The sequence below is a fragment of the Anser anser genome, assembly GCF_964211835.1.
Source record: "Anser anser genome assembly, chromosome: Z".
In the NCBI taxonomy this organism is placed as follows: domain Eukaryota; kingdom Metazoa; phylum Chordata; class Aves; order Anseriformes; family Anatidae; genus Anser; species Anser anser.
Window position 1 is genome coordinate 25,590,968 of NC_139723.1, and position 27,103 is coordinate 25,618,070.

At 37.0% G+C, this 27,103-nt stretch overlaps 1 protein-coding gene across 16 annotated transcripts in view; it reads left to right on the forward strand.

Annotated features, from left to right (window-relative positions):
- Positions 1-27,103, forward strand: part of PAM (peptidylglycine alpha-amidating monooxygenase) — a 138,881-nt gene that overhangs the window by 44,197 nt on the left and 67,581 nt on the right. For 15 of the 16 annotated variants that reach the window (XM_083817888.1, XM_083817889.1, XM_083817902.1 and 12 more), the window contains 3 exons: positions 10,562-11,074; positions 12,128-12,248; positions 21,429-21,486. In XM_083817888.1, the coding sequence (XP_083674014.1) occupies positions 10,983-11,074; positions 12,128-12,248; positions 21,429-21,486 (271 nt within the window). In that variant the 5' untranslated portion in view covers positions 10,562-10,982. Of the gene's footprint in view, positions 1-2,211; positions 2,520-10,561; positions 11,075-12,127; positions 12,249-21,428; positions 21,487-27,103 lie in introns of those variants that run through there. The other variant, XM_083817897.1, reaches the window with a different exon arrangement.

Sequence of the window (27,103 nt, forward strand, 5' to 3'; positions counted from 1 at the left end):
CAGTTGGAATATTGCCCAACATTTGCACAGACATAAAGGGGAGCTTTATTTTGATATGCATTTTTTCTTTCCTCTCACCTGATTCTAACTACTTTACTGTTCACTGATTTTATTTTTTTAAATTAGTATACAGTATTCCTAATGCCTTCTCTTTCCTACTTGATACAGTTCATACTGAACCTTGCCACAGTTAAGGCAGGAAAATTTTTAATGTAATCTCTGCGTATATATGCTAAGATTGGTACAGTCTTTTGCATTTTACTAATTCTAAGCATCAACTCTTTGGATCAACCTGTATGTTTTCCATGTAACTGATAGCTACTGTTTTCTGGGATTGAATAATTTTCATGAGACTTGGTTCTATAGTAAATGCATTTCCCCCTTTATTGTGGCAGGTTTGTTGTATTATGGATGCCTTTTTAAAGCACTATTATTGCAACCTCGAGTGCATGGTTTCAGACATCATTCTTAACAACAGATACCTATTACACAAACTTATTTTTATGTGGAAGGCTTGACCTTTTCTGAACATGAATTCGTTCTGTTAAATTTGATTAGGCTTTAACAGGAGATAATTATTTCATCTGACTTGGTCTTTGCTTAAAAAGAATAGATACTGACTCTTCCAGCGTAACAGAGCCTAGTAGGTTCTTAGTATTTGTTTCTCACATTGGTTTTGGTTTCTGCTTTTTTTCTTTACTCTTCCTTTCTCCTTCTGCTCTGTTTTTCTTCTGTCTTCTCATGTGAACCTCTCTTGCTTTCCCATATGCGGTGGTGACTTCTACCAAAGAAACTTGGGCTACTTGATTATCCATTTATATCCTATACAACTCCCATCTATGTAGACAGTTCGTAGAAAAGCCTGCTGCTTGTGTAATCACAGGCAATTCATCTTCTTAATTTTCTTTTTGCTCTTTAAAAATTCCACTTAATATTGTGTTCAGCTGAAATACTGATCTATTTTATTGTGTTCAATAAAACAACCTTGTTAATTAGTTTTATTACATTTTTGATACTGAAAAACTGAAGTTACTTCCCATTACCAGATTTCCAACCATTTTTGATGACTGCAGAATTATTATTTTCATTTCCATTGGTGCTAGTTGTAAATATATACATATATATACACATTAGGAAAAAGTTTGTGCCATAAAAAAGGAACTGTAAGAGAATTCATTTAACTGTTTTTTGTTTGCATCTTATCTTGCTCAGTTAACTAATGATAAATTGAATTAGATACAGTGACTTCCACTCTTTTCATTATCATTTCTTTAATTAAGAGGTGTTACTATCTGAGCTTTTTGGAACAAGGAAAGACTATAAGATAAATTAATGAAAATATTTCAAAAAAGTTTGTGAGAGTCTATTGCAAATCTAAGTAGCTTGTGATTTTAATGAAGAAAAAATGCTGTAAATTGCAGTTTGACTGTGTCACTTAGGTTGGATCTGTGGGAGCACTTTCCAGGTTCTAATCTGTAGTAGGACACAGTTAAGAGTGTCCTGATACAGCACAAGAAAAAAAAACATTGTTTTGTTTGGTTGCGTTGGTTTTTTGTTTGTTTGTTTGGGGTGGGGGTGGAATACCATCAGCCCTCTTCCCTTGGTGTCTCTCAAATGAAATATCCTGCTAGAAGATGCTCCCAGGGCCTGCTGCCTTCTTGTGCGGCAAACTCACAGGGCAGTGGTTGGAACGAGGCCCTTTGAAACACACCAAATAGCTATGCTGACAAAATCCTACACATTGTCACCGAAAAAAAATGTTGCTTTTGTTCCTATATGAGTGCGTATATATATATATATGAGGAACTCAGTGAGCATGTTTTGAAGTCCTTTTTAGTGAAGGAACATGCAATTAATTTAATTCATTCATCTGTAAAGCGTAATTCAACTTAAACATTCCTCATGATCTCTCATTTGTTTTATCCTTGGAGGCTAATCGAAATTCTGTAAAACATCCTGCCTTTAGTAAATTTCTTTTTTTTTTCTTCTACAGCAAAGGGAAAACAAAGGACACTTCAGTGAACCTTTATCGTTATTGCGTTTGTTACTGATAGTGATCTAGATATTAAAATGAAGTAGGAAGCTTCTCAAGTGTTTTCCCTTTTAAGCAAGTAATTAGTACCATCCAACTTGTTATTTTTTTCAGAATATGAAATTAGTATTTAGCAAAGGTGTCATCTTTCAGTGAAAAGCATTGATCTTCCTTGACAAGAGAACTTTTCTTATTTTGATGGTTGGTCAAAGCGGAAGGTTTACAAGGTGGTTTATTGTGAAATAAAATGCATTTCAAATGCCATTGAAATGCAGAATGACCATTTTAAATGTACTCTCTTTGGTCTTCAAGCTTCTGAGAAGGCATGACTCCCACAGGAAGGAAAGGACTTCTTGCATCTCACCGTTTATTAGAGTGTTTCAAGCAGTTTCACCAGCAGATATTTCAGAATTATAAGAGACTTTAGTATCACTTTATTAAGGACTATTGACTTAGAAACTGGATAGTTGCTAATTAGTTGTATAAGGTAAGAAAAAAATAAAAGCCTTTCATTATAAGAATTTCTAAAAAGATGTGCAACTTTACTGATGTTTTACTATGGTGTTTTCTGTCTGTGGATGTGGAAGAATGAAAAATCGGGTTATAAAAATGACCTCCTGCTTGAAATCTTCTCACACGTTAGTAATGCCAGGATATTTATACGTTAATGTGAGCAGGAAATGATTTTTTTGTGGTGGTACATATCTCTGTAGCAAAGGTACAATCTTTTGTTCTTAAACAAGTTTATACCTAATAGTTTACGGTGTGGTGATGGAGAAAATGAATAAATTCCAAGAGAATTAGTTTTATTTTGGTCTGAAACATACCAATGCGTACCTGTAGTTTATGTAATGTTGTTTCCTTCTTTTCAGAAATTTGTCTCACACCTGAGTGATATCATAATTAACTTTTTTCATCATTTTGAGAAGTAGTATTTGTCATTTTTATCTTTTCTTGGTTTTTCTTTAGCAAGTTTCTAGCATAGGTGAAATCTTGTTTGGAGAAAAGAACATGGTAACAATGCATAAGGCTCAGAAACTTTGGGAAAGGGGAAAATATGGTTGGTGAGGCAGATCTACGTGTTGGCAGCTAAGCAAATCCCAAGCAAGAGCTGCTCTGTAAGATCTCTGTGAAACAGCAGTTAAATATTTTTTTAATCAGAGCTGTCTGGACTTTGAAGTCTGCTCCTTTCAGTTGTCCTCGAGGAGCTCATGACAACAGCTGTGGGCAGACCCAGAGCCTTTGGTGGCAGCCATTCTGACAGTTTGCATCACAAAACAATTGTGTTTGGTACAGAATTGTAATTTCACTGTTTAGTTTGCTCAGCTTTCACAATATTTTAGCATTCTCCTCTTGTCTGTTACTGGCTGTCGTTGAACACCTTAGTGGGATTTCTCTTGTTACAAAATTCCTTATTTTATCATCTTCTACAGTGTAAAAAACACTTCTGATAAATCATTTTTTATAAATAAGAAATTCAACATAATTTTTTCTGATACTTTCAGTATGTGTGTTTTTGGCTTTGTCACTGTGACTCCTTTTCCAGGAAGCTTCTATTCTGTCTTAGTTATGCACGTAGATGCTGTCCATCCATGTCAAGGATGAAACAGGAATGTAGTTTAAACATCTGTGCTTGCCAACGTCATTTAACTATTGATTTAAACGTGCTGCATGAATCTTAAAATAATGAGGGAAGAAATGTTAGACAGTAAATTAAATTTTTGCTTCTCTTGGTTTGTCTGGTTTTCCTCATGGATGCTTCTGCAAGCATCAAGAGATGCTTGCAGAAGAATTACGAGTCTGTTTCTAATGTCATCATATCTTATAAATTAGCAGAGAATAATAAACCTAACCCTCCTGGAAATAATGTCCGTGTTCTTTCTTTGCATAAGCACATCTTACAGCCCTATTGTTTTTTATACCTGCTTTTATTTTTAATTTCTGTGACCTCTTTTGCTGCACATGTAGCCTACTAAGTATGATTTGAACGTTTCCTTTATTGTTCCCTAAGAAGGGTTTGCTTATGGTTTGGCTGATGGGGTTTATGATATTTTTGAGATTCTTGCTCTTTATAGCAGTTAAGAACCTACAAATTGTATTGTCAACCTGTTGATCTCCAAAAGTGAAAGGCAGAGTGTAAATGACAGTTTCTTATCCTCTATCCCTTTGCTGCAGAAAGCTTCAATTAATCTCAAAAGAAAGCTGTCCAGTAGGTAAAACTCTCTATACCTACTGAAATGTCAGTAAATTGCAAGGATTTTTCTTGGTAAAGATAGGTTGTTTTCATATTGTAAGTGGAACTCATTTCTCAATAGGACGCCAACAAAAATGCTAACAGATCAGTAAAATCCCTCAAAATGAATGTAGGTATTCAGGCAGTCTCTCTTTTTTTTTTTTTTCTTTTGCACTTTTGTGTGAATTTTCATTTAATACTTACAGTCAAAAAGAGGAAAAAAAAACTTATTTTCCACATTAAGTACATTCTGAAAGCATGCAGAGTAATCCATTTAGAAAGCATCCAATTAAATTGCTGCAATATGTAGAAGAAAATTCAAGTTACAGTTCTTCATCCAAAGTATAAATGCTGTATTTCTTCCCATGGAATGAACAGTAGATTTCTTGTCATCACGAACATTTATTTTAAAAATATGCCCCATAGTTATGCTCAGCTGATCAAACTGTAGAAAAGGTTTTTCATAAAAACAATAGTAGGGTTTTTGTTTGTTTGTTTGTTTTTCCTTTGGTATCCATATCTGCAAAAGGTTTTGGCAGCAGAAGGTAAAAATTTGCAAAATCTAAATTAAACCAAGAGGCCAACTATATGAGACTACTCATGAAGATAAACGATTTTTAAAATGAGAATTTTGTTACACCTAATCCAGTTTGGACTGCTGCTGAAATGGGATACTTTCCATCTGCGTGCTCGCACCATTTCTTTACTGACAGACAGACGTACAGCAGTGCAGACTGGCACGCTGGCTGGTCGGTTGGATGGAAGAGTAGCGCTCTGCTGGGGTGGGATGAGGAGGGCATCAGCTTGATGAACCACTCCAGAGCAAGAGGAGGAAGCAAACATAAGGCAGCCTACAGGTACAATGGTGTTTGGGTTATGGTGGAAGTTCATCTTCGTTTTTTTGGAGGAACAGTCCAATGAAGTCTAGTTTGCAGCAGCAGCTTCTACTATAGGAAGCTCCTTAGTTTTTTTGGATGATTTACAATCATGCTCTAAATATTTTCCTGTAAAGCTATTTAAAGGTGAGTTGTTTCAATGAAAGTAAAATTTCTGCACAAAAACAACATCTCAAAACATTAAAAAAAAGGTTTTTAAGCTGGTGTGTTACTTATTCTAAAAGTTTAGTAAAATATGACATAGAAGTCAAGAATATTTTTTTGGTTTTGTATGTATTTAAAAAAAAAATCTCTAAATACAGGGCTACATTTAGCTGACCTACATAACATTAAAAGCTATGTGTTTTCTGTAATCATGAATTCATTGTTTTCCAAAGAATTATAAACTGTAAAACCAGCTTATCTGGGGAAGACTTTTCTGTGCTTCTGGCCACCATCTTACCCATTCATTCCCCTGTTTACAACATTGGAGTTGTAAAAGTAACCAAGAGACCTCACTTTGGCAGAGAAACTTTTCATCTTTCTCTGCCAAAATCCACAGAGAAAATCCTTGGCACCATCTGTTCGTGGTGCCCTTATTTTTGTACCAAAGGGAATGGTAGAACTTTCATAGTTAAAACTCATCATCCCCTTCACCTGCCATGTATTTCTCTCAAATCTTACTGCAAAGGTGACTGAGGCAGATGAATCTACCACATTTAACTAACATACTCAACGTGGTGTCCACAAGGGTGACCCCTAGGTCTTGTTCTGCACCTGAAAATGAGTGTAAGGCAACTTTGCAGGACTTTGCATGTCCCCTTGCTGGTCCTGAGGTTTCTCAGTCCATTTCACAGCCTGTCCAGGTCCCTCTGGATGGCACCACAACACTCAGGCACTTTTGGGTCATCTGCATATGTATGCATGTTGCTGACAACAGCTCTCCCGTCTCCCCTGTATCTGACTGCTTTCGTTGGTGTTTTAGGTTCTGTTGAGAAGGGATAGTTTGACAGTGTCATGCCAAACGCTTTTTGTACGCATCTTTGACCGAAGTGTTGTGAGTGGCAGCAGTCAGTGCAGTAATGAATGTGACCAAAGCTGATCCCACAACATACTGATTCTGCTGTGTAATAGCAAATAAATAAATAAATAACAAAGAAAGAAACAAAATGCTTCAATGAAGTGGCATAGTTGCAGTTTGTTTGTTGAACTGGCGCTCTTATTTGTATACCTGAGGTACAGCAGCATGCCTGTATATCTAACTGTCAGATACCTTCTTGGTGTTAAGTAATTATTTCATGAAGAGCTAGGATGTCCTCTTGACAAAAGTAGGCAATACATAAATGTCTCAGTGGCACACTCTTGAGTTTTGGAGAATCAAAATTGTCCACTGTCATAGTTATCCCAGTTCTAAAACAACACATGCTAGAAGTTGCAAAATTTAATAAATAAACAAAATCCTCTTTTATGAGGATGTCAGCAAATGGATGCTTCTCATCAAATATGCATTTTCATGATATGCATTTTCAGACAAGTGTTCAAAAATTATTTTGCACACATTAATTTTAACCTCATTTTTGACAACAGAGGTTGCAAAATATACTTATTTGTGATCTAAAGATGGCAAAGCTGAGTTGTTTAAGCTTGATACTTAGTCAAAGATAAAACACTGACTCCGTGCTATAGCTGAAGACAGAAATCATGTTGTCCATGCTCAGTTCCATGAGGAACTGAAATTTCAGTGCATGAGGAACATGAAACAAGATTCATCTAAGAGAAATTAATGCCCTTGATGAACCTTTGGATCAAGACTTTTTAGTGTTGACCACTTTTTTTTTTTTCCTTTGGTGGTAGTGGTGGTTGAAGATGAGGCTTTTGCTTGTGGCATGTTCACTTTCTACTGTTTGTAAAATGTTCTAATGATGAAACTGAGAACAAAAAATTATTATAGCATAAAATATATAGAACAAAAAATTATTATAGCATACTTCGTGAAACTGTGATTAATGCAAAGCTTTCTCCATCAGTAGTTCCTTTTGGAAATCGGTCATTTAATTAGTACTCTTTTTAATTAGTACTCTTTAACAGAAAGTTTCACTGTTCAGTTTTTTATGAAATCACATTGAAAAATTGTTACTTTTATTTTGTGTGCTATTTTCAGTTGTATTTTGAATTCCAGCTTCTTGGCCACTTTTTTCTGATTTTCTTCAGCTTGTTCAGTAAGATGTCTTCCTGCTAGTTGCTGTTGTATACTTTATTTTTTCTGTGTTCCCTTTTTTTAATATATCTGTCCTCTATAGTGTCTGAGGGGGGTGTGAGGGTTAGAATATCATGCTTATGTTGCTCGAGCTAATTTTCATCTCCCTTTCTCTCCTTTTACTCTGGTCTTTGTTATTAATTACATCTTTTTTACTTCACTTTTTTTCCTGTTCCCTTGGGTTCTCTTACTCCAAATTGAAAGCAGAACTGTAGCATCAGGATGTCCACGTAATGAACCTAAGTAACCGTGTAATCTTATTATTCAATCTCTCATCCTCAGTTTTTCCCTTGTTGTCTGGCATTCTTGCTTATTGCATCATATCTAAAATTAGATTAACATCTCTTCAAGTTAGTTTCCTTTTTTTCTTCATCTTGTCCCCAGATGCAAAATTAAGTTGTGTGAGAGCCTAATATTAAGTACCAGATGCATTAAATTTTTATCCATGTCATATCCATGTAGCTGATGAAACTGTAGGTGATAACAAAGCTTGTAGAAGAAGTTGGCCCATTTTTTAACAAAAATATACAGATGTTAAGTATACATGTATTCACCTCACTAGAGATTTCATTGTTTTGTTAGATAATTCCAGAGTATTATTCCTTTTATTCCCTTTTTTTGTCAGTGATCAGTGTTCTAAAAGCTATGTATGAGTCATCAGGCAGTTTGCTGCAATATTAAGATGTATTCTGGTCATTTTCACTATTACCGTGTTTAACTCTGTGGACAACATTGAAAGCTGCTGTAAAGAAACTCATATTTGGGATGAGGGAGGACACTAAATGATCAGGTTTCACAGTAGCTTGCTTTTATTAATTCATATACCAGGTAGATGTTTGTAACAGACTTGGTATAAACAATCTCAGACTTATTAAAGCTGAAAAAATGTTTATTTCTAGTCACTGGAAAGTATCTTTTCGCATTCCAGAAAATTAAGTTAGAACATTGTAACCGTGTGTTAAAATCCAATGTATTCCTCTGCCTGTTTTCTTCACAGCTCTTGCTTGTCAAATGAACTTACAGTAAGTTCTGAGAAAGAAGACATAATTTCTTGAATAATATGATTTAAAAAAAGGCACCAGCACCACCTACTTTGTTAGTCTTTAGCAAATGTGTTAAGTAGACTTTTAAACCTTCAGGTTTATTCAGCCATTCAACTTTGCAAATCTTTTAATCAAACAATAAGTTAAATAACTGAAAAGTTGGGTAGATATATCTAGGGAAACATTAACTTTTTTAACCATTTTATGCTCACAATTAATACAGAAGAAAACAATATCTAATATACTGATGAAAATCTACACGAAAAAAACTGCCACATAGGAACAAAACAATCAAAGAATATTGGTTTGTAATACATCGATATTCATTTTTTAACTTACAAGAAAAAATGCATCAAGTTCTGCAAAGTGCTCCCATTTCTTGTTCTGTTTTGGATTTGAGCCTCATGGTTAGGAGTGTAAGTGTAATGTAATTTTCAGTTTTGATAAGAAATAATTTTGTGTGTGTGTGGTTCTATGAAAAGGTCATAAGTGTGTGTTTGTTTTTTTTCTGTCCATGATGACCAGTTTTCCTTTCTTGAGTATGTGCTGAAGCTATACTAGAACTTCAGTCAAGTGACTTGCAAAGATGGTGCTCAGTTATTGTTGTATAATCAGGCCTTCAAGATTAAAAGTAATTAAGTCCTCCATCTCTATAGTTGTCTACTTTTTGTGAAGCATATCTCACTCTTTTTTCTAAATAATGTTCAGTTTTCATCTTAGTGCAATCCTTGACATGTTCTGCAGTTTTCCATAGTTCGCTAGTCATGATGAAGATCACAGAAAAGAAGACATGAGAATTTATATAAACAAAAAGAATTAGTCTCGTTTCATTGCTTGCATGAATTTTAGACAGGTTTGGCATGTTTTTGGCAAGCCGAAATCTAAGATGAAGTCTATTTTTAGTTGTGATGGAATCTTTTGTGTCATTCTTCAGTGAAGAATAGATTCAAGTTTAATAATGGTTAATTTAATAAAGTTTTTAAATTGTTATCTCTTAAATATTGTTCAGTGCAAAAGCAGTGTAGCTGCTAAACTTCAGGCAAGTTGCCAGCATGGATTTTAGTCTATCCATAAGCACTTTTAGAAGCCTTTTCAGTGAGTATGCCCTGAGATGGAAGTGATTTTTCTTGAAACAGCAATTCATTTCAGAACCCTTTTTTGCTTCTTTATCCTTATAGCAATATTTTGACCATGTTTTTCAGGGCCTGGAAGGTAGTTTTCTTTTTATTTATGTTGGTTTTGTGTTTAATATTTATTTTTAAAGAATTACTAAATAATACATTTTAAAGATTGGTTTTATTTATGACTTGAAATTTTTATTCTGCTGGAGTTGTAATGCTCAAAAATACCCTCAACCATTTGTATATATTCTCAGTAACACACACTATAACTCTCTAACATACTTATAAACTCCTTTTAAATTTTTGAAATTGAGTGTGTAATCAACTAAAGTAGGGAGATAAAGGCAGTTGAAGTTAATTAAAGTAATGAGGAGAGTAATGGCTTAAGCTGAAATAACCGTAAGAGAAAAATTTAGAAATAGTATTCAAGTAACATAAAGCACTCTGATCTCAATAGTTCTTGTTTTAGTATTTCTGGAAATAATTTGTTAGTATCAATTATCTGAAATGGATGAAAATAATAACTACAGTATACAAGAAGCAGATACATTAATGACATAATGGTATAGTACAGTTGTATTAAAAATAAAACATTATCCCAGCCTGCTATAAATGCAAAAACATTTAGCGATAGTTGATAACATTTGTAGATCTTGGTTCTTGCTGTATCAGTGTTTGGCTTTTTTAGCTGCTAATAGAACATTTACGAAATGCTCCAAATTTTGCCTTTTGCCTGTTAATGTTTTCTTGGGGATTTTTCCAACTATGTAAAATGTGTTCCAGAGTGAGTTCTGTGCATCAATATTGAATGTATCAGTTCTGGATTCTGTATGGAGGAGGGGGGAGGAAAAGGAGGAATCAACAGACGTGGAGCATTCTTCACTGGGTTGGGCTGTCTTGTGAAAGTACTTCCTAATGTGTCAAAAATCCTCAATGGGGATTTGCTAAGGACTAATGCTGTCATGTGTTAGTCATCCTTTATCTGCTTCTATTTTTACAGGTTCTGAAAGATGACTGACGCTGGTTTCTGTGATGCCACTGGGAGTCTCTGGCACCGAGGACTGATAAGGAACATGCAGATTTAACTGCACAACCTGGGGAGAAAGCATCAGGAGTGCTACTTCGTTTCAGCTCCTTAAGTGGACGAAGGCACGGTGTCATCAATCTCCAAGGGAAGACCCTTCAACAGATTTTTACAGCTAATAATAAAGACAACATAGCGTCATCCACTTTCCAGATTTACAGTTCATCACTTTCCAAGACAGATGGTCTGTCAGAAGCTGGAGGATGCCTGCAGAGCACATAATAATGAAGTAGTGAATTGATGCTGCTGCTGCTGTCTAATTGTCAGGATCACAGCTGATCGAGCTGCACTGCCCTTTTTCTGCTCCCTTAATCGGGCCAGGAACAGCAGGGTGGACATGGCTGGCCTCGTTAACAACCTGCTCATACTGTTTCTTGTTTCCCAAAACAACTGCTTGGGTTTCAGAGGCCCACTTTCTGTTTTCAAGAGGTGGGTTATGCAGGAAGACCCTGTGTGTTGAATGCATGTTTCTTAGGGCTGAGGTCACTTACTATATAATGAAAGTATGAAAAAGCATGTCCTAGGCAAAAATGTGTATGTTATTTGTTTGGTTTTGCTCATCTGTGCTGAGTTTTATTTGCAAAAATTTAAATGGCACTCTCGTCGTATTAATGATAGAAACTCTGTTTTTTTCCAGAGGTAGCTCTAAAATGGGAGTTTAGGATGATTACCATCAGGTTGATAAAAACAATAATATTGTTAATAATGTTATAATTATAATTAATAATGTTTTACGTAATGCTACAGGTATATTTGAGACTTTACATAGTAAGTAAATACATTTCACCTACCCTAGCTAGCTAGCAGTATAAAATGATGTTTTTATTTAAAAAGTGTTAATGAATTTACTTTGGAAAGTCTGGGAAACTTTAAAGGAAGAGGCCGAATGTAAAATTGCATAGGCAAACTTGAATGTGGGGTGCACAAGAGAAATAGCCTTTTTGCTATCCTGAAAGTATTTTACTGTATTGTTTTTTTAATTTGTTTATACATTGCAGTCAATATAGGTATTGATATTCATGTGAATTGTCAAAACCTGCTGTTTTGCTTTTCTGCTTGTAATGGGGATTGCTATATATGTCATGCTGTTAGAATTAAAAATTTCCCCTTTACACATTATTTAGATTTAATTTGTATTGAATTATACAACAGATACATAGTCTTAAAACAAAAACAACCAAAAATACCTCTGTCTTGAGTGAATAACACTACTTGACATATTCTAGTGAAATAATTCTGTCTATACATCCGTCTACCTCAGACAATTACCTAGATGAAATGACAGGTTACATTTTCAGCTAAAGTTTTCCAGACTAGTCCATCTGATTGTTCACTAAAATGTTTTCTAGAGAACATAAAGAAGTGAAATTGCCAGTTTTACTCCCATGTTGTCAAACTTCTTTTCTAGTTCTGAAGACCTATTCTTCCAGAAAGGTAGAATAAAAATCAGTATTTTTCAAATGTGTCCTCCTTCTTTTTAAGGTATAAAGATGCTACTAGATCTCTTTCCAGTGAATGCCTTGGAAGTGACAGGCCAGTGATTTCACTTGGACTGTCAGATTTTGCACTGGACATTCGCATGCCTGGAGTGACGCCTAAGCAGGTGAAAGAAATTATTTTTTTTTCTTTTTGCCACTTACTGTTTTTCTTTATAGGCCAGAAAAATAGATTTTTGCCTAAAATATCACTAACATAAAGTGAACAAGTGAACAAAGAAAACAGTAACTTTTGTAGATTAGTGTATGTCCAGAGAAAAGTAGGAATCTGAAAAGTAATTTCAGATGATTGAAAAATCTTTTCATTTGACTAGTGTTGTTTGTAATATGTTGGCTTCATAAGCTGAATTGCTGAAGCTTATTAAAAGAATGAGTTTTATTAAAGTGAAACATATGCAGCTGTGCTAGTGAGACAAAAATTTAGAATTTGAGCTTAAACCAAATATCAGATGGTGCCTCAGTGGATTTAGTTACATGAAATTGAACATTGCTGCAACTTTGACAAGCTGAGAGAGAACAACCAGAAAGCATTTCACAAGTTTAATACTTTTGACGTACTATTTTAAACCTTAAAATATTCCAGAAAAGCTACTGGAAATCAGTTATATTTCTATACTCTTTCGTGTTTGAAGTTGCTTATCTATTGAGCTAGATCAGTTAAAATCCAAGAAACTAGTTAAGAGTTGTAACATTAACATTTTTAAGATTCACTTAAAAGTCTGTGTTTCTACTGTCACTGTCACATGTAGTTTCATTAAGCAAGATAAACAATGTTTTTTTTTTCTATTATTATTTTCAGTGAGGCAATGCAGGGAATTATATATTTCATTGAAAGACTGTACGTCCATTTTAAAGGGCTGCAGATGCTTGGAAAGAGCAGGATGTTGTGCTGCAGTAGCTGATGACTCATTGTTGCAGATAGCACTTTCAAAAAATACTGAAGGGAAAATGAGGTTTTCAGTTATTGGGGACCATCCCTTTGGAACATATAATTTAGAGCAAGTGATGTCATTCCAGTAAGTGCAAACAGAAGCATTGTTCCTCTATTTTATCTAACTTATCTGCAACAAAACATTAAGCATCCCTTTCAGAGAGAGTGAAAAGTACTTTGAATTCTCCAAGGTGAGCATTTGTAATTATGTAAGTTTTAGTTAAGGCTATAATAGTTGTTGGGAAATAATACTCTTCACATGCATGTATGCTTATATCCAACAGCTTTTACACAAACTTAAATGTTACGCCCTAGTGTAGATTTGGGGGAGGGATGGAGAAGACAGACAGCAGTAGAAATCAACTTTCCAAACTAATTCTTAAAAAGGTAATAATAACTCCTAGTCTTATATACTGCTGTCCAGCTCATATTTTCCTTTCTTTGTTTCACCAACTCTTTACCCTTCTTCCCTCCATTTCCCTTCCTCCTTCCACACTGCCTCACAGTAGCTGAACCGGAAACCTGGTTGCTGTTTAGACAGCTTAAACTCTTACATATACAGCAAATATTGCCTTTCCGGTCATTGTTACTTATTTTCTTGTGGTTCACAGAAGGAATTAACTAACAGCTTCTTGGTTTCAGTGCTGTTTGTTCACTTGTGGCAGAAAGAAAATGGAAGTGAATAATCGTCTTTAGAGAGGAAATTCTTCTGTAGTAGCAGTTTACTACCTTGCTATCTTTTTCATGTGTCTTTTGGCCCTAATTATTGGCAGATTTATGTGGTCAGTGACTGCAGATCTGCAAGTTGTCCATACTGATGGTTACAAAGAAGCATATATGGGTTTGTTATTCCAGGGCCTATCTGTGAGTTTATCTCTATTCATGAAAGATGCCAATAAGCAAGGGGACAAGTGCAATTTTTAGATGTTTTGGTAGTGGATTTCTCGAGATGTATTGTTATTTTGGTTGTAACTAAATCCAATTCCTGAGTTCTGAATTCTAACAATTTTTATGGGAAAGATTTAAAAAATAAATAAAAAGCAGAATTATTAGAGAAGTTGTGAATGAGTTAAATTCTAGAGGAAAAAAATGGTATCTGTAGAGTAACACTAGTACATTCCATATTGTCTGTTCTTTATCATGTGAAAAGAAAATCTTACACTTCAGCTAGATCATTATGCTGTGATTTAATGCAAAGAAGTGGAACTTCTATTTAGATCAGCAATTGGTTAATCTGACAAATTGAGTGGTGTCTTTTTTTTGTGATGTGAAAGACTTTTACGTCATGTCCTTCACAAAGGACATAAAAATAATAGTGCGTATGGAAAAAGGCTCTTAGACAACTGCTGAACAGCCACAGTTCCAAAAAAAAAAAAAAAAGGGTTGGGCTGTTTGCTTCTTCTTGAAAAAGGTATTTATAAACCACATTTAAGTGCCCAGTTGCCACTTGTGTCTACAAACTCAGTGGCTGAATTTTTACAGTTTTAAGATATTTTCCATAAGCCATGAATTATATCATGAAACAGCTTCAACTCTTCTGCCTCCTTCTACCACCAATTAACTTAATTAGTGCTCTTAGTCATTTTCTTTGACATTGGAAATACTTGTTCCTACAAAACTCTTTGAATTGCAACTTGCATACTATTTTTTTAATTTAGATAACTAGAAAGCATTAGGACCTTCTGAAGGTGAGAAACCTGATACTTGGGAGCTCTGCAAGTTTCTTAGTAAGAGTTTGTCAGTGCATTCTGCTCACAAGAACTGCTGGAATGGTTATGTTAAGAGATTTTCTCCTAAATTTCTGAGATATGCTTTATCTTAGAAGTTCTGTTTCTCATCTCACTGTTTCTCATTAGATCGACTATCTTATTTTGAACACGTATGTCAGGTAACTTAAGTAAGCTTGAGTTCAGTTTTTTTAATGATTAAAACACAGCCTCACAAAAAAATGTATATGTTTAGCTAAATAAACTTCTGTGCTACACACCATTTCAAATTTTCTGAAACAACTACATTTGTGAGAGGTTGACAAATAAGATTCAACTCATACTGGAAGTTAGTGCTTTCAAAAGAGTAAGGCAGCTGGAGACTAGACAGCACAACTTTAGCTAACTGCGATGGCACTAGGTAGCTGTTCAGAAAACTGTATCATGTTTACTGTGTCTTCAGATTCTGTTTTTTAAATTTACTTGCATGCCTTAGAACTGCGAAGTGCTAATTTTTGTGACTGTACTCTAAACTCAGGTAAACTGGAAGTTTAAATGCCAGCTTTCTCTTTTCCCAGCAAAATGTAGGATTACAAATTGCTGAATTCACCGCTTGGATGCAGATTGATACCTTGAGTAGACTTCACAAACATAATTCTGTCCTCTTTCTTTGTTGGTGGTTCACAAATATGACAGTCATATTTCTGTCTAGAATCACAGTTAGTGAACAGAAAGGTGTCTAACGGAACTATTTAGTGCTTTGTTTATAATTCATGACCAGTGGACTTGTGTGACCTGCGGTAGACCTACAATCAGAAGGTTCATGTAACATAAGAATTGTTCTAGAAGGGCTTGAGTTATTGCTTGTTTAGTCAAAAATATCCCCAGACCTGAAAAAGAATGGGAACTACTGAAATAATACTGCTGCTGAAGTGAGGTCTTCCATAGTGTCCCTGTAGGCAGTTACATCTAGTTTTATTTTCCAAAGTCCGTGGTATTTCTCAGTAATTCTCACTGAAAACAGATGCTAAAAATTAAACAAACTTTTTGGATCCTGAAAAGTCTAACCATCTGTATGTATTCTCTGAAATTGACATGAATTTTTAATACTACCATGAAGGGTCTATCTAGATCATGAATATTCACACTCTTGTTCTGGAATGCCTTTTTTGCAGGAATCATTGAATTCTCTTAGTGCAGGGGCTTACATATAAAGTGCATAGGTGTCTCAAAGTGCAATACGTACACGTTTCCAAATGGCAGGAGGTGATGGAAGAGAAAAACTCCAAAAGATTTTGTATGGTCTGCACAGGTAGCTCCATATTATGATGAAGGTGGTGTAATTCTTTGTAGAAAGATTGGAACGTGTCTGGAACCAAGATCAATGTCTATCCTTGTATAGTTAGGTTAGTTGTGTGCCCCTACATTAAGAGAATGTATCTCATGTTGTCTAGGCAGTGGGAAGGGTTGCTATGAAAAACCCTGCATTTTCTTCTAATGATTACCTATACTCAGTGACTTGGTGGTGTTGTTGGTTTTTGTTGTTGTAGTTGTTTTTTGCCTTATGTTCTATAGCTCTGGCTGCCCTGTGAGTGAATCAGAGAGAACCATCTACTTTACATGGGTTAGGAGTTTGCTAACTGTGAGAATCTGCCCCTGTGTTGTGCATTCTTTTGGCACAAATGTCAAACACAAACATGCCTGTGAAAATGTTCCAAGCAGCTTTTGTGAGCAGCATCACTGAAGTGTATATTCAAGTAATACAAATCTGAAAACCAGTGAAGTAGAATAGTGGTTAATAAATATTTTATATTTCTTGGTGCTTTCAAACACTACCACCTCTTATAAGTGGGGGGAAAATACCTGCAGTACATAAATATTCTTTTTTTGTTTTGTTTTTCTTAATGCTTATTCCAATTGCACAGTAAGAAAAAATGCCACTAATATGTCATGTGAAGAATAATTTTGGTGTGGTGCTGAAGGATGGAAGACATTTAGGAGCTGTGGAGAGGACGGCTGTGGTGCTTTTGCAGTTCTGAGGAAAACATTCTATAATGATAGCATATACTTGAGAACGGTATAAAAATTATTGCTCTTCATAGTAAATTAATACTATTCAAGGACTGATTATTTAAATGTGAAGCAGTGTGTTTTATCTTCCAAGAGGGGATGGGATCAGCTCAATTTGAGCAAACCCAATACAAAACCCAGTACTATTAAGCAAAGTGAAGGCTATTTTGTGAAAGCATTATTGAGAATGCAGGGTAAACATTTACTCTGCCAGTAATACATTTTTGCTGTTGTGAATATCTGTGTTTGCTACAAATCAACTTAAGAAATACTGATAAAATATTGCAGTGCAATTAATACTGTATCTTAAGTCATTCTTTTAATTAAAAATAGGGATTTTTTTAAATTAATCACTACTGTATTTGAGTCTGGATGAGCTCTTCTTTGCTACATTAGTTTGGTACAGTATTGGTTGAGTTCTTAAATGTTCATTTGAAACTTTGTAAATATTGCTAAAAGTGCAAAAAGTGATAAAAGATGTAATTTAGTGAGATACTGTTAGTGTGGAAAGGCTGTGTGTAGAGTTGCTCTTGTCTAATGGATACTGCAAGTTTTTTTGTTTTCTTCTGTGATTTTTTTTTTGTATATGTATATCTTGAGCATCTTCTGTATGTTTTGCTTATCTTGAGCTTCTGCCAGTAGGGTGGCAGTGACTTGTGATACCTGTATACCCAAGTTTGTAGTTTTATTTCTAAGTACTAAGTAAGTTTGACACCCTTGGTTATAACTTCTCATCTCTGGCTTGTGTGGGTATACCGTAGCAGATAACAATACATAAAACAGGAAGCAAATCTGTCAGATACCCATAAATTACTGGCACCACTTTCTCTAGTTTATCTAAGACAGTCAAGTTGAGAATTCGTCCAAAGATCACAAGACTTACTCTGACTCTGGAGAAAATTGTGTGAATGACTTGCTTATTTCTTATGGTGAAATTCTGCAAAAAGTAGAATTCAGTGAAGTATGAATCTGAACCCCAGCACAGTGAATGTCAATAACAGAGCTTTATGAGAAATAATGTAATTATGAGTCAATAATGGACATTAATGACAAGGATTCTTCCTTTAATGAATAGAAGAGTGCGAGGAGGGCAGGAGATGGAAGGGAAAAACTGTGGAGGTTTTACCTTCCCCTGTCTCCAGTATGCTTTAAAATGCAGTTGTGGCATTTTGAAAGTTGTTCTTATCTCATCTTTCAACTTTTTTTTTTTAGACCTCTGAATAGATGCAGTTTTGCATAGTGCAGCAATCTCACTTTTTTTTTCCTGTGCTTGCTTTTTAAATACTTTTGAAGTTTACATAACAATTTCTTTCATAATTGATCAAACGCATGCACTTAGACTCACAGACCTACCTCGTGGTGAGATAGAGAAAATGAGACAGAATTATTGTTGATTATGGAGTGTGTCTTTTGAATCGCTTGAGTGTCAGGGTGCTACTGTTGTTGTGTTTAAAGTCTAGAACATTGACAATTCAAGATAAACTACCAGAATTTCTTTTCTTGAACCCATTAGCTGATTTTTCATTTGTTTTCTTTATAAGCTAAATAAAACCTGGCTTGTATGTTAAAAATAAATAAATAAATAAATAAAAATTAAAATTGAAAATCCCTTCAACTGTGCCAGCATGAGTTTTCATGCCAGTAATGACAAAGACTTCAGAATGATCGCATTAGTTGACTGCATGATCTATTTGAACAAGTCATCTTTTCTCTAACTATACCTAACAGTAGATGTGTATAAAAGGAGCATAAGGTGATGATCAGAGGGCCGGAGTTACTTTCCTATGAAGACAGACTGAGAGAGCTGGGCATGTTTGGCTTGGAGAAAAGAAGGCTTCAAGTTTCCCTGGAGTCTCATTGTGGCCTTTCAGTACTTAAAAGGGGGCTTATCAAAAAGATGGAGAGTGACATTTTACTCAGGCAGATAGTGATAGGACAAGGGGGAATAGTTTTATACTTGAAACATACGTTTCAAGATACATGAGGGGCAACTGAGGTCACTTGGTTTGTTTAGTCTAGAAAAGAGGAGACTGAGGGGAGGCCTCATTGTGGCCTACAGCTTCCTCATGAGGGGAGTGGAGGGGCGGGCACTGAGCTCTGCTGCCTGGGGACCAGTGATAGGACCCAAGGATAGGAATGGCATGAGACTGCATCAGGGTGGATATTAGGAAAAGGTTCTTCATCGAGAAGGTGGTCGCACACTGGAACAGGCTCCCCAAGGAAGTGGTCACAGCACTGAGGCTGTTGGAGTTCAAGAAACATTTGGACAGTGTTCTCAGACATGTGGTCCTGTGTGGAGCCAGGAGACTTGATGATCCTCGTGGATCCCTTACAACTCTTGATGTTCTATGATTCTATAAACTAAAAGAGGGGAGATTTAGATTAGGTGTTAGGAGGAAATTCTTCACTATGAGGGTGGTGAGGCACTAGAACAAGTTGCCAGCTAGAAGCTGTGGATGCCCCATCCCTGGAGGTGTTCAAGGCCAGGCTGGACGGGGCCCTGGGCAACCTGGTCTAATGGGTGACATCCCAGCCTGTGGCAGGTGGGGTGGAAATAGATGGGCTTTAAGGTCCCTTCCAACCCAAACCATTCTATGATGATTCTGTGAAGTAGGGCAGGAGAGTAGTAATGCAAAAATTAGAATGTTTTCCTGTTCACAGCAATAATGAGAGGTTCTTGGCTTGGAGTTTTAGTCCAGATTATGTTTAACAGATAATGATAGTTCTTTGTCATTGATTTGTAATACTACTTTAAATTAATCTATTATCTTGGCATATTTTTTCTCCAAATGTGCTTCTTTGCTTTTTATTTTACAGCTGTTGGGAACATTTTAAGAGGAGGTTGTGTTTAGGGTAATTTGTCAGGTTTGTTTCTTAGTTTCTCTGCTTTTAGGAAAGAGGAGGACAAACTGAAAATAATATGAGGTGGTAGAATGGAACTACTGTAAGAAAAGGGGTAAGGGATATAAAACTATGCCTTCTGTAGAATGGGATTGGAACAATTCAGGGCTTTGCCTGTACTGATGATCTACAGGCTCATCATGCTAAAATAACTATTAAAAACTCACTGTTTGGAGGAATTTGCTTCAGATTACCTTGGAGAACAATCTGAAAGTGGCTATCCTAAGGCAATATAAATGATAACAAATAGATGGAAAGTAAAAGACTTTGAGTATTCCTTTTTTTTATTTTTTTTCTCCAGAGCAGTAAGTCTTTTTGTTGTTGCTGTTTTTTCACTCATCCATCAGATTAATACATGAGCCTTCTTAAATGCAGATCAGATTAACAGAGACTGTGTCTAAACTACACAATATATATATTACGTAAAATAGATTATAAGCACTGGAGAGAGATAACAGAGAGCATGAAAGATGTTCAGTTGAGACAGTTGCTACTTGTAGATGTGTTATAACAGCAAGCCAAAGAGACATGACAGTTCTCCAACAGCTCAGGTAAATAAGTAGCACAGTACCAGTTTTAATACATTTGCAACTTCCAGATGACAATCTTTGATTAAGAAAAGAAAGACAAATATGAGTTCGTTTAAACTTCTAATAATTTGTGTAGACATTAAGTCACAAGTTATAAAATCTCATCCCATTATGTCTCTGTTCAATCCTAATACTCTGTCCTTAACTAATTTAATTTGTAATTGGGTAAACAATACTTTCAGAAAAGTGCATGTTGTCTTTATTTTTAGCCCAGGCAATTTGTGTGACTAAACTCAAGTTTGTGTTAAAAACAAAGAATCTGTTTATTTTTTATTTCTGTCATACTGTGAAGCATTTCTGCTGTTGACTTTCAAAGTTTGGGTATAAGGTTCAAATGAAGTTTAAAAAAAAAAATTAAAAAAATTACTTCCAAATCCAGGCAAAATAAAAAAGAAGACTATTTCCTTTTCAGTTTGCATGTTCAGTGTTCACTCTGTAGATGCATATACCTAGAGTTCACAAAGGCATTCATATCAGTTGCATAAGCTGATCTTTGTTCATACTTACCATCATCTACCAAAACACCAAAGTCAGTTTCTTATCTGTGGACATCATTGCCCTGTGTAATCACATACTGTTATCATCATTGTACCTGTCTTTCCTTCTCAGTGGCTTCCAAAGTGTTTAAGCCTATCTTTAGTATCTTTAATTAAGTTGAAGCTTCTTGCAGGAGGAATTTTTTCTTTGTCTGCTTTGCCCAGTCCTCATGAAAGAGAAGGTCCTGTCAGATTTGGAGTTTATAGGTGTAGTCAAATGCCAGTATTTGATGATCTTTTCCTTCTTAAACAGCCTTAAGTATGAAAAATAAAATTTAAATTAGATAATAGCATAACTGTCAACCCACAGGCCATATCCATGACCTTATAGACTAATGTCTGTTACATATAAATAAAATATAGCAATGAATTAATTTCTTACGGTAATCTAGACATCCTACATAATCTTTGGACAAATATCTCGGTAAAGCAAGTGGTGTTTTTCCTTGATGGCACTTTTGTAGGACCTGCCCTTCACTGAGCAGACATAGATAAAGTTGATTTCATCTTTTCATTTTAAAATGAAAATTTCTCTTCTTTTCTCTTTGAACAGTCTGATACCTACCTCTGCATGTCAGTACCCCTGCCAGTGGATGATGAAGCTTATGTAGGTAAGTATTGGTTTACTATAAGAACTTAAGCGAGCCATTTTGAAGAAGGTCAGCATTTTCTTTTTTTTTCTGTGACTGATATTGACTTAATCTTTGGCTGTCAGAGTTTCTAAAATGCATTCATCATGGCTAATGCAGAAACAAACTAGAGAGAGTTACTTAGGGTCAAGGTAACAAACTGTATCTGGAGAGATTCATGAGTAATAGTAGTTAAGGAGCTGCATGCAGATGCCTCTGGCAGTCAATATCAAACAGCCCCATTTGTAAAGTATTGGTTTCCTGTCTTCTGGCCGGATACTTAATTCTGCTCCACTGAACACACTGTTTATTTACCTGCTGGTGTAGGCTGTAAATCCTTTGCACTTACAGTCTACATTGGCTGCAGTGAGATTTTACTTATCCAGGGAAGAAGAAGAAGAAAAAAAAAACGAACCCTCTCTCCTCCATTTTTTTTAATGTTGTAGCTTGAATAAGGTGGCAGACAAACAGTGGGAAATAGTGTACCAGCACAGAGATCATACAGATCTGCAAAACAATACCATCTGTTCAGAAGGTCTTTGGGGTTCTTTCAATTTTGTTTTCCTTGCTTGTGAACCTGCAGTCGTTCAAGTAGAGAGAAAGCATGATGATTTTTCTTTAGATAGTTTCACTATCGGAATGTTCTTTAAACTGAAAATATCTAAATTCTTATCCCTTGTTGTCTTTCAGGATATCTGCATTTATAATAAATATGATAGAAATTTTGTATTTTTGTTATAAAGTATTATGGGACTATTGTTCCATGTAGATTTCTATGTGGAAATTCTTTGGATATAGAATCTTCTTTTCAGTCTTTCATGTTACATTTTGATATTTGAAAAAAAAAAAAAAGTTATTTTTTCTTCAGTGCTTTCCCTGTATTTCTGCTTAGCAAAGAAGTTGGCCCCGACTGTGAAATTATGTTTTATCTGTGAGTCTGACTCCGGGAAAAAAAAAATTATGAAAGGAATTGAATGGTCATTCTCTGATAAACTGTATTTACCATGCAGTGCATGCAATTGACTCTTCTGCTTTCAAGTAATTCATAGAAAGGCATACCACTAACCTGCTGCTTAAGCGGTTTATTTTTTTAATGCTTCATTGAGTTGCAAAATTGCATAGTTCAATTCTTTTTTAGATTGCTGCACATTTATTTCTGTCATTTGGTGTTTACGTGTATTAAATCCATACAAAATACTTCTAGTGGTGTATACGTTTAGAAGGACCTACTAAAAGAATTTACTTAAAAATGGAATTTGTGCAAAATCTCAATGTGACTCAGCCAGACAACCCATTTTTTCTCTGACAACTGAGAAACTTCTTGTTTTCATATGTTTCCTTTTTTTAATCAGATTTTGACCAGATTTAATTTTCTTTCCAATGATCACTGTGCTTGAATACACATAATACAAAGTAATATAAGGTCTGGGCAACAAAACCATTCTAGTTGTTATATGAAGCTTTGGAGAGCAAGAGGAACATGATCAGCAAATTAAAAAGAAAATACTATTCTGTGAACATGAAGTTTTCCCACAACAGTATTGCTTACAATATCTTATATTTGGATATTTTGAAAATAAATTTAAATTGCTTTATTTTTTTCCCTCTTTGGTCACTTCCACCAACATGTATTATCAGTGTGTGGTCGGTCTTAAGCATGTGATCAGTTCCATCTGACTTCAGTGAAGTCACTGAAAAGTGATTTCAGTTGAAAATATTTGTCAGATTGGAGTCTTCACAACCAACACAAGTTGCCTAGTTGCTGGAAAGACCAGACTCAGACATATCTGACTGCAGCAAATACAAAGAATGCAAACTGACCTATCTTACAAAATATATGAATAGAAATTCTAACTTCTTCTCAAGAAAGAGATTTTTACAATAGGCGTCATCCAAGAAATTTAACTTTACTTAATATCTTCAAGTGCTACAAAACCTAGTATTTACTTAATTGCATGCATGTATTTTGTGTTGCTTAAATAAGCATAATATTGATGTATACAATGAAATATATCTTTCTAATAGGATCTTGTCTACGTTTTCAAATAGTTTAAGCAAAATCTGCATTCATTGCATTGCCAATAGATGACATAATTAACTCTTTAATTCCTGTTTATCTTTGTGACAGCTTTTAAAAACTAAAAGATGATCTGACGTACTGGCTGTTTTTTCAGCAATGTATTGAAAAGTTAATATGTTCTCTCAATAGGTGTGAATATGTATAATGAAAACAAAATGAGTTTCTGAGACTGTACAGTGGTAAAACTAAGATCAGAATCTGTGTTCTGCCTCCAATTCAATTAATTTACACTCAATACTGCCAAGTAAATGTTTTCTCTTATCTTCGGTATATTTTTTTTACACTTTCCTTTATTTTCCTGCTTTTGGCCTCTCTCCTCCTTCCAACAGAGCGTGGAAGAGCAGGTTCCATTAAAAAAACCTTCAGCAGCACTATTTTTTTGCATATTGATGAAATATAAGGGCCTTGGAAGAGAGGACTTGTTGTTTTAGCTGCATACATTAGTAAGTAGAAAACACTGTCTGCAGATTTTTCCAGTATTTTTTATCAAATATTATAGAATCATAGAATGGTTTGGGTTGGAAGAGACCTTAAAGACCATCTAGTTCCAATCCCCCTGTCATGGGCAGGGGTGCCACCCACTAGACCAGGTTGTGCAGAGCCTTTGTTCAGCCTAGCCTTGAATACCTCAGGGATGGGGCATCCACAGCTTCTAGTTGGCAACCTGCTTCAGTGCCTCACCACCCTCATCTAATCTAAACCTACCCTCTTTTAGTTCAAAGCCATTACTCCTTGTCCTGTCACTATATCCCCTGACAAAGAGTCCCTCCCCAGCTTTCCTGTAGGCCCCCTTTAGGGACTGGAAGTCTGCTGTAAGGTCTCCCTGGAGCCTTGTCTTCTCCATGCTGAACAGCCCCAGCTTGCTCAACATGTCCTTCTTCTGCCTGGTGGATGAGGGAAAGGCTGTTGATGTAGCCTACCTAGGCTTCAACAAAGACTTTGAGATGGTCTCCCATAGTATTCTTCTGGAGAAGCTGGCAGCCCATGGCTTGGACAGGTACACTCTTTGCTGGGTTAAAAACCGGCTGGATGGCCGGGCCCAGAGAGTGGTGGTGAACAGAGTGAAATCCAGTTGGCAACCAGTCACAAGTGGTATTCTCTAGGGGTCGGTGTCAGGGTCCATCCTCTTTAATGTCTTTATTGATGATTTGGATGAGGGAATTGAGTGCACCCTCAGTAAGTTTGCAGATGATGCCAAGTTGGGAGGAAGTGTTGATTTGCCAGAGGTTAGGGAGGCCCTGCAGAGGAACCTGGACAGGATGGGTCGATGGGCAGAGGCCAATGGGATGTGTTTCAACATGGCTAAGTGCTGGGTCCTGCTCTTTGGCCACAACAACCCCTTGCAGCGCTACAGGCTTGGGGCAGAGTGGCTGGAAAGCTGAGCAGAGGAAAAGGAACTGAGGGTGTTAATTGATGCTCACCTGAACATGAGCCAGCAGTGTGCCCAGGTGGCCAAGAAGGCTGACGGCATCCTGGCTTGTATCAGGAATAGTGTAGCCAGCAGGACCAGGGAGGTGATCATCCCCACACAACAAGAAGGACATCAAGGCCCTGGAGGGTGCCCGGAGCAGGGCTACGAAGCTGGTGAAGGGCCTGGAACACAAGTCCTGTGAGGAGCAGCTGAGGGCACTGGAGTTGTTTAGTCTGGAGAAGAGGAGGCTCAGGCGAGACCTTATTGATCTCTACAGCTACCTGAAAGGAAGTTGTGGGGAGCTGGGGGTCGGCCTCTTCTCACAGATAACTAGTGACAGGACTGGAGGGAATGGCCTCAATTTGCACCAGTGGAGGTTTAAGTTGGAAATTAGGAGACATTTCTTCTCAGAAAGAGTAGTCAGGCATTGGAACGGGTTGCCCAGTGGCAACCTTGCCAGGGAAGTGGTGGAGTCACTGTCCCTGGTGGTGTTCAAGGAAAGGTTGGATGTGGTGTTTAGGGGCATGGTTTAGTGGGTGACATTGGTAGTAGGGGGATGGTTGGACCAGGTGATTTTGGAGGTGTTTTCCAACCCTAATGATTCTACGATTCTGTGATTCTTGTACTGGGGTCCTCAGAGCTGAACATGGGGCTCCAGGTGGAGTCTCGCAAGAGCAGAATAGAGGGGGGGAATCACCTCCCTCAAGCTGCTGGCAATGCTTCTTTTGATGCAGCCCAGGATATCATTGGCTTTCTGGGCTGCAAGCTCACATTGTTAGCTGTGGTGGTTTTACTTAGCTGGGAAGCTGAGCTCCACCACAACCACTCTCCCACTCCCCCTCCTAAAAGGGAAAGGGGGTGAAAATACAATGGAAAGGGCTCAAGGGTTTAGATGAGGACAGGGAGATCACTCAACAGTTATTATGACGGGCAAAAGAGACTTAGCATAGGGAGATTAGAGAAATTTATTGCCTATTAGTAACAAGCTAGAGAAGTGAGAAACAAAGGAAACAAACTAAAAACACCTTCCCCCTATCCAATCTCTTCTACTTCCTCCCCCTCAGCGGCGCAGGGAACAGGGAATGGGTGCTGCGGTCAGTCCCTGATGCTTTGTCTCCACCGCTCCTTCACGGTCACTCCCTGCCCCTGCTCCCCGTGGGGTCCCTCCCACGGGATGCCATCCTTCCCGAACTGAGCCTGCGGGGGCTGCCCGCAGGCAGCAGCTCTTCAAGCACTGCTCCCACATGGCTCCGTACCACGGGGTCCATCCATCCCCCAGGAGCAAACTGCTCCAACCTGGGTCCCCCACGGGTGGGTGGCAGCTCCCCCCAGACCCCCTGCTCCTGTGTGGGCTCCTCTCCGTGGGCTGCAGCTCCAGCCCGTGGCCTGCTCCTGCGGGGGCTCTCCATGGGTGGCAGCATCCTGGGGTGGTTCTCTCTCCTCACTCTTCCAGCTGCTATTGTGCAGCAGTTTTTGTTTTGTTTTGTTTTTTCAACACTGCTCTTACAGAGGTGCAAACATCATTTATTGGCTTGACTTTGGGCAGCGGCAGGTCCCTTTGGAGCTGGCTGAAACTGGCCCTTATCTAACATGTGGCAGCTGGTGGATTCTTGTCACAGGGGCCATCCCTGCAGCCCACTGCTACAAAAACCTTGCTATGTAAACCCACTACACTGACTCATATTAAGCTTCTTCTGAACCAGCACCCCCAGGTTTGAATTCAGGACTTTAGCTTTATTTCCCTAAATATTTGAAGCCAGCAGACTGCCATGCTTGTACAGGGACAAAGGGTATAACTTCATTCTGTAAAACTGGAAGGCTACTTTACCAGAATGTGCCAGCTAGTTTAGAGTCAGTTCTCAGACAGTATCAAATGAAGAAACTGATCAAGCTTACTTACAAAGAGTTACCAACTAGAAGGATGAGTACAGCAAGGTTTTGCCTTAAAGGTCTTTTTCAAGAATGCACCTGTGTATTTCTGCAGATGCTGTTTAGTAGAGGGTCAGATTGTCAAGGCTGAGATTTTTGTTTGAACCAGTCTTTCTGTGGTGAAAGATCTGCAAATGCTGGCAAACAGGTGTGGACATTGAGGAGTGTTCACTTTTGTA